At 41.4% G+C, this 12,567-nt stretch overlaps 1 protein-coding gene across 1 annotated transcript in view; it reads right to left on the bottom strand.

Moving 5' to 3' along the window:
• Positions 1-5,276: 5,276 nt before the first annotated feature.
• ADRA1B (adrenoceptor alpha 1B) overlaps positions 5,277-12,567 on the bottom strand; it is a 12,548-nt gene continuing 5,257 nt past the window's right edge. Inside the window, exon 2 of the mRNA XM_017823000.1 lies at positions 5,277-6,385. Within this exon, the coding sequence (XP_017678489.1) occupies positions 5,823-6,385 (563 nt within the window). The 3' untranslated portion in view covers positions 5,277-5,822. The remainder of the gene's footprint in view (positions 6,386-12,567) is intronic.

Raw genomic sequence — 12,567 nt, forward strand, 5'->3', positions numbered from 1 at the left:
AAAACGGATCCAGTTTAGTGAAATCAGGGCTGAATCTCCACTGTGTTACAGTACTGTCAGACTGGACTCTGAGCTGACCAGGAGAGGGATGAACTGTTGCACAATTACCTCAGGCTCCAGACCATATGTTAAATTTACTTCTTGGGACAGCTTTTTAGATCTTTACAGTGCAGAAACCAAAGCTCAACAAATCAAGCACAGAAAAAATAATTACCATTTTCCAGAGGTCGTAGAAAGTTCAGGTTCTTCACTAGAATTAAACATTTGCACACAAGTCTCAGTGGAATCAGATTATTGTGCTTCCCAAAGAACATTTGAAAGGAAGTTGTGAAATAGGCAATTAAAGGCTTTTTAATCACAGCTATAAATTAAAGTTTTACTACATCCGCCTTTTAGGCTGGCTTATTAAAGAAATTGTGAACGATTCTTATTAATTTTGAACATCCTTTCTCTTTCTCTCTAAGTCTTGGCTGGAGTCCTATAAAGATTGTGAGAATTACTAGATAGGGAGCATATTCTTCACTGGTCAAGTTAAGATGTTTTGATATAAAAAATTTCCAGTAACAACTTCAGACTTCCTTTCCCTATCACCTTCCACTTGTCTGAACAACCATATCCCACTATTTTTGTCAAGTTTTCCATTATTTTCACTGGTTTGACTCCACGGGGTATAAAATAAGGATCCAGCCTTATTTTATGAAGACAATTCTTTGCCTTTATCACTTTTTGCATATTTTGCAGAGGCAAGATGCTCATTATTCAGCAGGTGTAAATGAATTTGCCTCATTTGAGCTCAAAACTGTGCCAATCACATCATTAGAGTTTCTAAAGCAGGATTTGCCATGGTGTTGTCACTGACTCATCTGCTGGGATTTTGTGCCCTACCTGTGGCTTTGATTTGGGCCTTGCTGCTTCTTATACCCTCAGTAGTGGTGCTGATGGAAACGTGAAGTGACTAATGTTTGCAATCTCCTTGGAGGAATAAATAAAAAATGCAACTTTAATTTTAAACTAACTTTAATTAATGAAATTTTGGCTATTCTAGGAAAAAATGAAGCCATAGATTATAACTGAGTAGAAATGGAACCTACCTTTCTGCTGTTTACAGCCCAGGCAGGAGAACAGAGGGGTGCAGGAGCATCTGTCCATGTTGTGGTGACATAAATTGACATAATAACCCTGCTTTTTCCTGCAGAGACACTTTGTTTTTCTCCTCATTTTAGTGACAGACCAACCAGATAAACACAATACAACAAGTTATCATGTCATTAAGATGAACAAACGCTGATTTATGGATTTACAACCTTTATCTTTCAGCACTTCTCCCTTTCTCTTGGTGTTTTCAGCACTCTCATTTGTCTCCCACATTATCCTCCCACATGTCCTGTTCCACATTGCCAAATCTTAGTAGGTAAACAAGCCCATGTGACTTGATTGGCCCTGGGCTGTGTGTGCTGACTCACCAGTCAGAATGTGCAAGTTAGAAGCCAGCAGGCTTTGAGATTGATCAAGGGACAGCTTTAGAAAGGTCTCCTAAGAAAAGGCTCTAATTGGGTTCTCTTCCCTCTCTTTAGGGAAGTGAAACACAAAACCATTAAGGCAGAGGCAGGATTTTCCCAGGTTGGTGCCCTGACCTCTGTCACCACTTCAAGTGTTTTCACTGCTCCTTGGAATCATGACTTAGCGTTTGCACAAGTAACTAGGACCACTCCCAGTCCCAAAAAAAATCGTAGTGGGTGGAAACATTTTTGGGTTCCTTTAAAGTGACATAAACCAGCATGGCGTGTGTCCTTATTCTGAAGTGTTTCTTTCTGAGCACTTCAGGGTAAAACTGGTGTTTGTGGGATGCACCATCCCCACAGGACCGTGTTCTGCCCTGTGGAGTGATGAGCCAGAGCACTGCAGGGGGGTTGGGAAGGAGGTGAGCAAATCTGTTGTTGGATGTATCAAAGCAGAATCCAGTGTATTCTCGTGGGAATGAGCTGGTAAATTTGTGGGATAAGGAATAAGTGGATGCCAGTATACCAATAGTTCTGTGGATGATTATCTCCTGTGCTGTGCAATTTTATGCTCATTTCTGTGAGGGGAAAGTCAAGCACAGAAACTGAGAGCTCAGAGCTCATCTGTTGAATAAGAAGTTGCTGTTTTGACATTTTTTCAAACTAGAACTGTACTTTATAATATTAATATCCCCTCTTCTCTCCCTGGCACATTTGGAAAGATAATAGAAAATTGCATTCCCAGAGAGTAAAGAATGTAGAATGCTTTACAGTTTCAGTCTCATTCAGCTGGATTGATTTTACCATAACACTTTTCAAAAATAAGCAGCACTTTTGTGATAGCTGAGTGCACTGAAGCCTAATGGGTTTAATTTGTGTGCAGCTGGGCTGTACCAAAGCTCCCTGAGCCATTACAGCTGTGGCTCTCCCCTGAATGGCTTTGGACAAGCCCCTAGGTAGGGATTAAGCTCCGCACAGTAGCTTAGCCTGGAGAAATTCACAGTGTTTTATGAACCCCTTCTGTGTTAAATGGCAAAAGCTCCTCTTTGGAGGCAAATCTATTTGGGGTTCATCAGAAGGCCTGTTAATAAGCATAAAAAATACCCGTGATGGAGTGTAGTTGCATTGGACAGACCATCATCATGTGCCACTGCACTGGATCCTGGATGTTCTGCTTGGCAAAATAATTTTGGCTGTACTAAAATATGGGCTAATATGGGCTTGTCCCACAAGGGTTTATGATCATGCCCTGGTCCAAATAGTTTTTCCTTTAAAGGAAAACATTGCAACAAATGAAGGACTAACAAAAGGAAGAGGGTGATTTGTATGGCCTCATTTGGGCTAGCCTTGCCTGGTGGAGGTTGTAAAATATTCCAGTGGTAAAAATAAAGATATTTAGAATAGATTTGTTCTGGAGAAGTCAGGTGGTCCTGCGAAAGTTTCATATTTTAAGGTGGCATATGAGACTTTCTCCTCTGTAACCTTCATAGTCCTGCCTTCAGATCCACGTGGGGTTTTTTCCCATTTTATATAATCAGTTTTATTGCCTGTACCTCCAGCGAAGCTGTGGCTGGAGGTGAAGCAGGTATTGTTGGCAACTTATGAGCAAATGTGATGGGACTTTTGAAATCTTCCATAGTTTACATATTTGTATGGATGGGACCCCACTGGTACAGTGTTGCTGTACCAAAAGGGGAATTCGTGAGACAAAAAGTGAAGAGCTTCAAAGAAGAGAGAAGACATGTAATGTCACACATGGCTATAAAGAGCTTGGAGAAATGTATTTTAGAGAAATATTAGGAATCTTCCCATCTTATGTTTGCTACACCTACAAGCTGTAGGCTCTCTAGTATTGAAATTTAATTTTAAGAACGAGACACAGTTTATTAAAATTCTATTTGAAGTATAAATTAGGTATTGCAGGACATGTGTCTTTGGGTCTTTTGCTCTCTGACGATTTTGGTATCTGATTTGTGTGTTTTGAGGCACTGAATGTGTTGTTAATGCATGTCTTCTCCTGATCAGTTACAAGGTTTACAGAATGCTGGTTTTTCCAGTACTAAAATGGCTGAAATTCTCTTTTTATACATTTGAAAGAAGCAGTAAGGGAACTTTCCTTGTGGTTTTTGTAACATTACATGTAAAAATGCACAAAGATGATAAGTACTTAAAGTACTTATAAAAGCCTCTCTGATTTCATCTATATTAGAGAATTATAGCATTGTTTAAGGAGCTTAAATGATGATCAGAGATCACACAGCCTTTGTTAGGACTAGAAACTAATTAAAATAATTATCAGTCTCTCAGAGCTATGTAGTTAAAGGATTTAAAGTAATAGAATGCTGTTCATTCTCAAACCTTGCAGTATCACTTCTTTCTCAAATACAGATATTGAATTTACTTTAGACTATACAAGTAGTGTGACTCAAAATTTACCTGAAGTGTGCTGTCAGATTAAACAAATTCATTTCCAGTTCGCTGTAGTTTGGAAGAAGTTTTACAAAACCCAAAAGTGTTTGACAGACAATTGTATATTCCCTCCAAAAGTGTACCAGTGGGTCAGAAACACAGTTCTCTGCCTTTCAGAGCCACAAAGGGCACAGCTTCCTACTGGTGTACCACAGCTGGGTGTGATATTCCTTATGGCAACATCAGTCTGTGAGCAACAAGAGTTTGTTAACTGTTTTATAATACTTTTAAATTTAATAAGCATTGTCCTTTTAAGAGGAAATTACTGCATTTTCCACAATTAAAATGAAATTATTAAAGTAGGAAATTGGCCATACTGCAACAAGATAGGACTTAAAATATACTTATGTGGTTCTTACTATAACATAGGACCATGGGAAGATGCTGGAACATGACTTTCCTATCACTGGGCTGGGGGATGTATCATCTAACCACACACCACGTCCACCCCTGGCTATTTGATGAAAGAATACACATGAAAGGAAACAAAAACTAAGGAAATGGCTCTCCCTTGGGATGTAGCATTGTTAAATTGTCCCCAAGCGCTTTTAGTACATCAGTTTATGGTTTGTTCCCTGTTTCGAGTTTTAAAAAAGGTCACTACAATTCCTAGTAAGGAAAGGCTCGGCTGGAGAAAGGAGTAAATACTAATTGTCACGGTTTGTACCACTTCATGTGAAAAAATCAGTCAGTTCTGTGATTCACACTTAATTGCAAAGGATAAAAATAGCTTCCAAACATGACCTAAAAAGTCCCAGAAGATATTGTCAGGAATTCTCTTAAAGAACTGTATTACTGAGCTGGAAAATATTAATGAAGTGATACTTACACTACTCCATTGTTTTGACTCTTCTTATCTGAGAGGTAAAGCCTCTAAATGTCCAGTGCTGTTTTCAAAGCCTGCTAAAAGAACCAAGGGCTGAGCATATTTGTCCTGGAGCTCGTTTTAGGCCTCCAGCGGTCACTGCTCTTTTGTGCTGTGCCCACGACACTGTTTATGAGGTATTTGGAGTGATTTATGAGTGTTGCTTTTAGAAATCAGATCCTCTGGCAGGCTGTATGTTTAGAGGACGCTTACTGATGAGCTCAAATGTAGATTGTGAGCTCTCACCATTGCTGGTATTTTCAGACTTTCGAAGAAGAGCTTGGTAAAGGATAGAGGAGTTATAAATGCTGGTGACCAGGGAAGCAACTGCATCCTAGGAGTCACAATGGCAAACTTAAAGGCTATGAGTGTTTTATTTTGAAGTGAAAATGGTGATAAGGGAACTTGGCTGAATTCCAGTCCTACAGTAATAGGTGCAAGTGTTTAAATTGTTGAGAAATTCCTTTAATGGTTGACATTGTTTTCAGTTTCTAAAGTGCGAATGTACAGTGACGTACAGCAACGATACGGAACTACAGGCAAAGTCAGGGGCGACCTGGAGAGGAGCAATCAGGACTGCACTGCTCACTGCCACTTCCAGACATCCATCCATACAGCTGGCACACCTGGACACCCACCCACTCACACATGGCCCCTGCCCACCCCCCTGTTTATGGATTCTTTCTATGTACAGATGTGTTTCGCCGTTCCACAGCACTTCCACGACAGCTCAATAATTGGATGTGCACTTCCCTGGGTTTATGCAGCACTTTCCCTGCATTCTGTTCATGCTTCAGTAGTTTCTCTGGAAACTGCCTGGGAATATGGTTAGGCCCTGCACTTGGCCACTCCTGTGACTTAAATCTGCCTGTTCCTCCCTGGTGTCCTTCCCGTGCTATCCTGAGAAATCATGCACAGGTCCACGTCTTCGCCTGGGCCTAACGTCAGACAGGTCGGTGTCCCAAGGGAACAGACTGGTTGGGATCTGTTCATTCCAATGTGGTGTTTGCTCTACAGGCAGCTTTGCAGTTCAGTGTGTCACAGGTGGCCTCACAGTCCCTGTTGCTGGAGCCTTGGCTGCCGGCAGGGACGTGTCCGTTCCGCTCCGAGAAGAGGCTGAAGGTGAAGAACTGGCACGGCTCCTTCTGTCCACTGCCATCCTGCAAAGGGCTCAGGAGGGAGCTGGAGTTTTTCCATTCCTGGAATGTGCACATCTCCAGCTGTGGGTGAGTGATTTTGCTCACGTACCCGGGGCTGGGAGATGCCGAGGATAATGTCCTCTGGCTGCCACTCAGGAAACTCGCGCTGTCCTCCAGAGAGTCTTTCCTGTGGTGTTCAAAGGAGCACCGATTCCAGTTTCTGTAGCTGTAGGGCCACCACCCCAGCTGCTTTCGACGGTGGCACTGGCATTTCAGGATCTGTATAAAAGCCCTCTTGAACTCTTTGCTTGAGCAAGGGTAGATGATGGGATTCAAGCAGCTGTTAAAGTAGCCAAGCCAAAAAATCACCTTGAAAATTGTTTCGGGTGGCTTCAGAGCTGAAAACAGAGATCCTGTCCACAGGAAACAAGCAGAAACAATATCTGAGATAATTGGTTTGTCTGCCTCTAGGAAGGGCAAATGTTACATCAGATCGCTGCTAGAACCTGTGTATTAAAAATATTTCATGCATGTTGCTTTTAGTTTTGGTCTTTTGCTACTAAAATGTTACTTTTGTTGTTTCTAAAGCTAATAATGAAATGCTCTTCATCATCTGAAAGTCAAAGGAGCACATAATTACTGTAGAATTAAAAACTAAAATGCAGTTTATGGGTACACATCTGCTGCACTAACATGTACTGATCCCAATGACAGATCAAACTCCACCATCCAAGCTGTTGTACAAGACACACATGGAATAATTCTGCAAAGGACTTTCAAGGGTCATTTTTGAAGGAAAATATCTAAATGTTCCCAGGCTTGTTAGGAGGAGTGTGTCCAGACATACTTTATAACTTCTAATATACTCTCTGGCAGCCTTCAAACATCCCCCCATTTATCCAGGTTATTGTCATAGTACAAACCTCTTGAAACCTGAAGTTAGTTGTGGAACTTCCCATATCTCAGGCGTTCATAAAAGTGGTGTAACCCAAAATAAGAGGTTGTTTTATGAGTTCTTCCTCTTCTGTTCACAACCAAATAACTTCCCTAATGAGACTGCCCAAATGAAAAACCCCTACTGGGAAATCCATTTCCTGTACTTTTAGTGTTAAAAGCAGGGGCAATTGATCAGCTAAATTTAGCAAATGGGGCTGTAGAAAAGAATGTGTGACATTTTTAAAGCAAAACAGGCATTCAGGAGTTATCCAGCTGGGTAAACACCTTTGTGTCTAGCTCAAATATATCAAGGAATGGGGATTCAGGGGAGAATTCTTATGTCAAGAACTGGAGTTTGATTTGAAGATTTTTTTCAAATGGAAGTCAACACCCCAGCCTGGATGTCACATCCTGACCTTTTCCACTGGAGTGGTTTCAGATTCACTGGGCTGTGAAAGCAGCTGAGTCAGTTGTGGCTGTCAGATGCCTGAGTGGGGAGGGATGTGATTCTGGGCATATTTCCCATCTCACAGCAATGTGGAGGTCATGGCTTGGGCCTCAAAACTATGCAAAAGCACTTCCTATCCTCTTGGGTAAACAGCTCTTCCGTGCCACAGCACAGTGTGTCTGCATGGCAAAGCTGGGCTTGGAGCCTCCTCATTCCACAGGAATCCAGAGGGGAGTGTGTGCCATTCCTCATACATCCACTGCCCTCCCCAGGGTGCCAGCTGCTCCCTGAGGTGGCTCAGGAGAGAAAATAAGATGCTGAGCTGGCATCAGCTCTCCGGAAAGACTCTTCTTCATTACTAACAGTCAGGGAAGGTCCCGTGAATCCAGAACTATAGATTTTTCCTTGGCAGTGTTTGGGAATGGTGCCAGCTAGAACTGGGTCTGCCCATTGCCTCGGAGCTAAGGAACACACTGGCCTTTAGGGTTAAAATGGAGGGTTTAAATCACAAGGTTCAGAGCAGTTCTTCATGACTCCTGCACTTTACTGACTTTTACTCATGGAGAGTAAATGGAGAAAAGGAAATATATCAGAAAATCAATTGACTTGATGAGTTTTGATTGATCAGTTTTTTGACCACACTCACCAGACTTCATAGAGCTGTTCAGTTTGGAAATACACTGAGCAATAGCAAATATCATAAAGAGAAATTAAGAAGTATTTTATTTAGTAGAAGCTAATTGCATTTAGGGTCTGACTGGTTCTTTATAATGAATATTTTATTACAGAGAAAGTAAGTGAAGCATCTTAATGAAATTAGGGAACATCGTGGGAAGCAATTTGGCATATTAATTGTCCTCACATATTCTGCAGAATATCTGCCCAGAGCATCACTGAGACATTAAAATTCAGACTCCAGTGGAGTCAGTGGAAGTCCTTGAAAGGCTCGTAAGGACTTCGGTGGACCTGGGAAGAGACCTATAATTACTCATAGAATCATCAGTTTTCTTCAGAATCAAGTATTTTATACTTAGGCTAGATAATAGTTGGTCAAAAATACTGTGAATTCTCTGGATTTAAGGAGAAAAAGTGGATATGGATGAGTTTGGGGCAGTCAGGTGCTGTTTTCTGCATGTTACAAAAGAGTCACATTTCAAAATTTTCTAAATCCAGTTTTTCTTAGATGAGAGCCAAGCTGGGGGAGTGTGTGTTCTGTTTTCTGGAACAAACGCAACATCTGGTTTTATTGCAATACAATGGTCTGGAGTTGTTTGAGTGCTTTGCTGTGTGTCAGTGGATATTCCAGTGATGGTGACAAGAGAGCTCCACTGCACGGCTTTGTCATCGTCTGAAGATTAAAGAAAAGCCACAAAATTTGAAACTTCTTGTCCCTACTGATAACAGGTAGAAAATGAAATGTTTCCATACTTGAAACACTGAGGGGGGGGTATTCCCACTCTGGAGAAAACCACCTTCTTGTTTGAACACCATAAAATAGAAATAGTTTGAGAATTGGTAAGGAGTATTTGGAAGTTCAGTTGCAGAGTCTAATCAGACTCAAATAGTTAAGGTAACCTTGGAAGGCAAACACATCCTCTTATTTCAGGGGAGATTTCATTCTGGTGCGGATTGGAGCCATTCTGACTGGAGTTAAATATGAGCTTTTCAACGTTCTACACAAGAAAAAATTCCAATGTTTTAAAAATTGCTGTAATGAGGAAAAGCATTGCAAAATACCAAGTGATAACAGATGAGTTCTGAAACATGAAAAACAGGAAGCTTCACCAATATCAAACCCTGTCTCAATCTGTCCTCCAGAACACAGCTTGTACAAAAATGAGTATTGCTTTGCAAGAAATCTGTTTCATGGTGGAACTTGGCCTTCCTATGGAAAGTGACCTGATCAGATTTTTGCTGTGACCAACAAGAGACATTCCCAGTGCTTGGCTGTGGGTGGCTGCTGAGGGTCTGGCTGGGAACCTCCTCTTCTTCCCCGTGTTCCTGCTGTGATTCCTGCAGCAGCCGGGACTGCTGGAAGCTGCTCACGGCTGAGTTACAGCCACCATGTGCACAGCTAGTAAAATTCTCCCTCTAGAAGTAATAATCTGCCTTTGCCCAGAGTTATTACGAGTTTAGAGAAAGGATGTGGTTGTCCTTTATTTAAGCTTTTGTGGTCCCTTTCACCACATGCTTCGCCAAGTCAGCGTGCCAAGGTTTTAAAGCTAATTGGATTTCTAGAGCTCCTGATTCCTTCCCTTCCAGCATTCAGTGTTTGTTTACATTCCCCTGGACTTATTTAATATAGGAAAAAACCCCCACAGTTTACAAACAGTAGAGGATGAAATAGAGAGTATGGTTATAAAATTACGAGTTGATCAAGCTGGGATGAAGTGCAGGCCTTCTGGAGAAGAGGATTAGGATAACAGTGAAAACAGTGAGAAAACAGAGAAAATAGATCTTGAGAAATAGGAAAGCATCCAAAATCAACAGAATAAAATTCAATAAAGAAGATGAAAGATGGTTAAATTATAACTAATACAAATAAATAACCGTGGGTAGTGTTTGGTTGTGGTTATTTGGCATGTTGGTGTCTCTGTGGGATGCCTTGTGCTGCACATCCCAGCAGTGCCTGGGCTGCCAGGCTGGAGGACAGTCCCAGGAACCCAGCAGTCACCAATACACTACTCCTGTGCTTGTGGGTATCTTGTGTGTGTGTGTGCATGTGTTGTAGCACTTTGCTTTTGAGGAAGGGGAAATCTCAAATAAGGAATAACTGCTGTGGGAAGGGACACCTTCCACTGGATGAGGTTGGTCAGTGCTCCGAAGTGTCCTGGTTGTGAGGAATTTCTGTCCTAGAACTGACTACCTACAGCAGTGCCCTCATATTGCAGATGAACAAATCACTTGTATCAGACCAGCAGGAACTTCATTCACAGTGGCTCACATTTGAGAGCTTTTTAAAGGCTCCAAAAAATAGAAACTTATCTAGAATGGCAAAAATAAAATCAGGATTTTACCTCCCTTCAAGGAGTACAGGGAGGGATCAGGTCTTTTTACTAAACCCCAGACTTGCTACACCTTCTTATATTACAAGCAATTGCAAGGCAGAGCAGCAATATTTGCATTTCTATGGGTACAGTGTCTGTGTATTTAACCCCAAAACTAACATGGACACCACCTCAGTCCAGAATAGCTGTGCTGACTTTCACCATTGAGAGAGCTCACTTGTGCTTAAATTGTGTTGCCCTCACACAAATAGTGTGAAATCAAGATCAATTTTGATAAAAATCTTGTTTGGTACCTAAAACTGACAGTAGTAAGGGACAGAAACATGGCACTAATGTTGTTATTATTTTGTCCAAAAGAATTAGAAACTTCTGCAGCTTCCAAACTAGACAGAACATGGGCCAAGCTTATTCTTGTTTTGCAAAAGATTAGATGATTGAGAGAGTCTAGAAAAGCTAATCTAAGTCTGCTGACATTTCATTTATTACACTTAAATATCTGCAATTACTAAACATGTTTTGGTGTTTTCTCCTCTTCTGACTTATAACAGAGACATCTCTCTTGGCCATTGTTATTAGATAACAGCCTGTAGCATGGAATTGAATAACACAACTGCATAGGTACTGTATGAACTTCCAGTGCGGTTTTTCTCTTTTGTCACTCAGACACAGATGGTTATTGCTTTCTGATTTCTAGGGATCACCCAAAAGCCTGTCAAAATATCTCAGAATCTTGCAGTGGTCAGTGGAGAAGCACTTCAGTAAAGATGTGAAAAAACTCCTCACTTCTTGCTCATGTCAGTATTTCACAGGTAGGTGCCCTAAAGCCCCTGAGACCCTGAGGTGTGGCCTCGATGCTTTAGGACCTGTGTAACTTTACTCAGGGCTTTCCTCATTAGCACCAGCTCGAGCAATAGCACAAGTGTTTGCAAACGCCTCTGGCACAAGGACCTTGTGTTCCAACTGCCTTGCTGAAAGTAGTGTTTCCCCTGAAATTATCCCTTCTCTCTTGTCTTTGATTTCAATAGTTTTGAGATTTCCTATTGCTGCCCAGTGGATCAGTCCTGAATTGGTTTTTCCCTGGAGCTCTCTGACCACCTGAGACAGGAGTTACTGCAATCCCCGAGGCTGAGAAGTCAACTCGAGTTGATTTCACTATATTTTTTTGTGTGTATTGCTTTGTGTGTTTGTGTTTGCAAGACAGTACACTGTGAGATTTCCCTTTGTTCCCCTGACATGCGAATCAAAACCTTACAGAGGAAGTACACAGGAATTTGTGTGGTTTCACCTGCTTTGATAACAAACAACTTTGTTCTAAAATCCAGAAGTCTGTAAGTGACTGGTAATTGACACCCTTTGTAAAGCAAAAGGATTAAACCAGGGCTTAAGGGAGGCTTTTTCAGTAGGAAAATGAATCACCTTGAAATAATCTGGTCCTCCCCATGTGGCAAAACACACTGTACTGGTCAGTAAATGCCCTTATGATGTTTAATTGTACATTCCCTGCTGTCACCCGTGCCATTGAACTTTGCACAAAGATTGACCTGCCAGTGGGCAGAGGGGCAGATTGCCACATATAGCAGTGATTTATATGAATTCTGTGTAACTATTAACTTGAGGACATCAAGTCTAGAGAGCTGGACCAGTTAGGCAGGGGAAGAGGAGAGAAGACTAAAACGAGGTGGAAGACAAACCAGGCCTAAAGCTTTTCAGAAAGCAGAACCCAGTAGCATTGAGAGACCTAATGCCTGCAAGTGCTTCCCATGGGAAAGTAAGGGACCTAATTTGGTATTCTTGATACAGAGATGCAGAGGTTGGCCTCATGTAACATAAATCTACATTTTATACTTCAATAACATTTTAAGAATAATTTTGTGTGGGCTGACCTGTAGCATGCAGATGTTTTTATGTTCTTTTTTATTATTTTATAAAAAGGTTTCAAAAGCTTAATACCTAAAAATGGTCAAACCAATTGTGTCTTCCTCCTGGGGCTCCTGGGACCTTATCCCACTGCCAGTTAAGTTACAAGAATTTTGTTTCTGACTCCAGTGGATAAGACCCCAGGTTTTGTGGGAACAGGAGGACATAAGCTCTAAAATGGGAAGTGAATGCTGCTCTGCTGATTTCCACTGGAGTTAAGCAGTACCTGGGGAAATTAATGTGCTCTGGTGAAAGTGGTGGAGATAGGAAGTTTTCCCTTTGTGTG

This window comes from Lepidothrix coronata, unplaced genomic scaffold (assembly GCF_001604755.1).
Source record: "Lepidothrix coronata isolate B3197 unplaced genomic scaffold, Lepidothrix_coronata-1.0 Scaffold100, whole genome shotgun sequence".
Classification (NCBI taxonomy): Eukaryota; Metazoa; Chordata; class Aves; order Passeriformes; family Pipridae; genus Lepidothrix; species Lepidothrix coronata.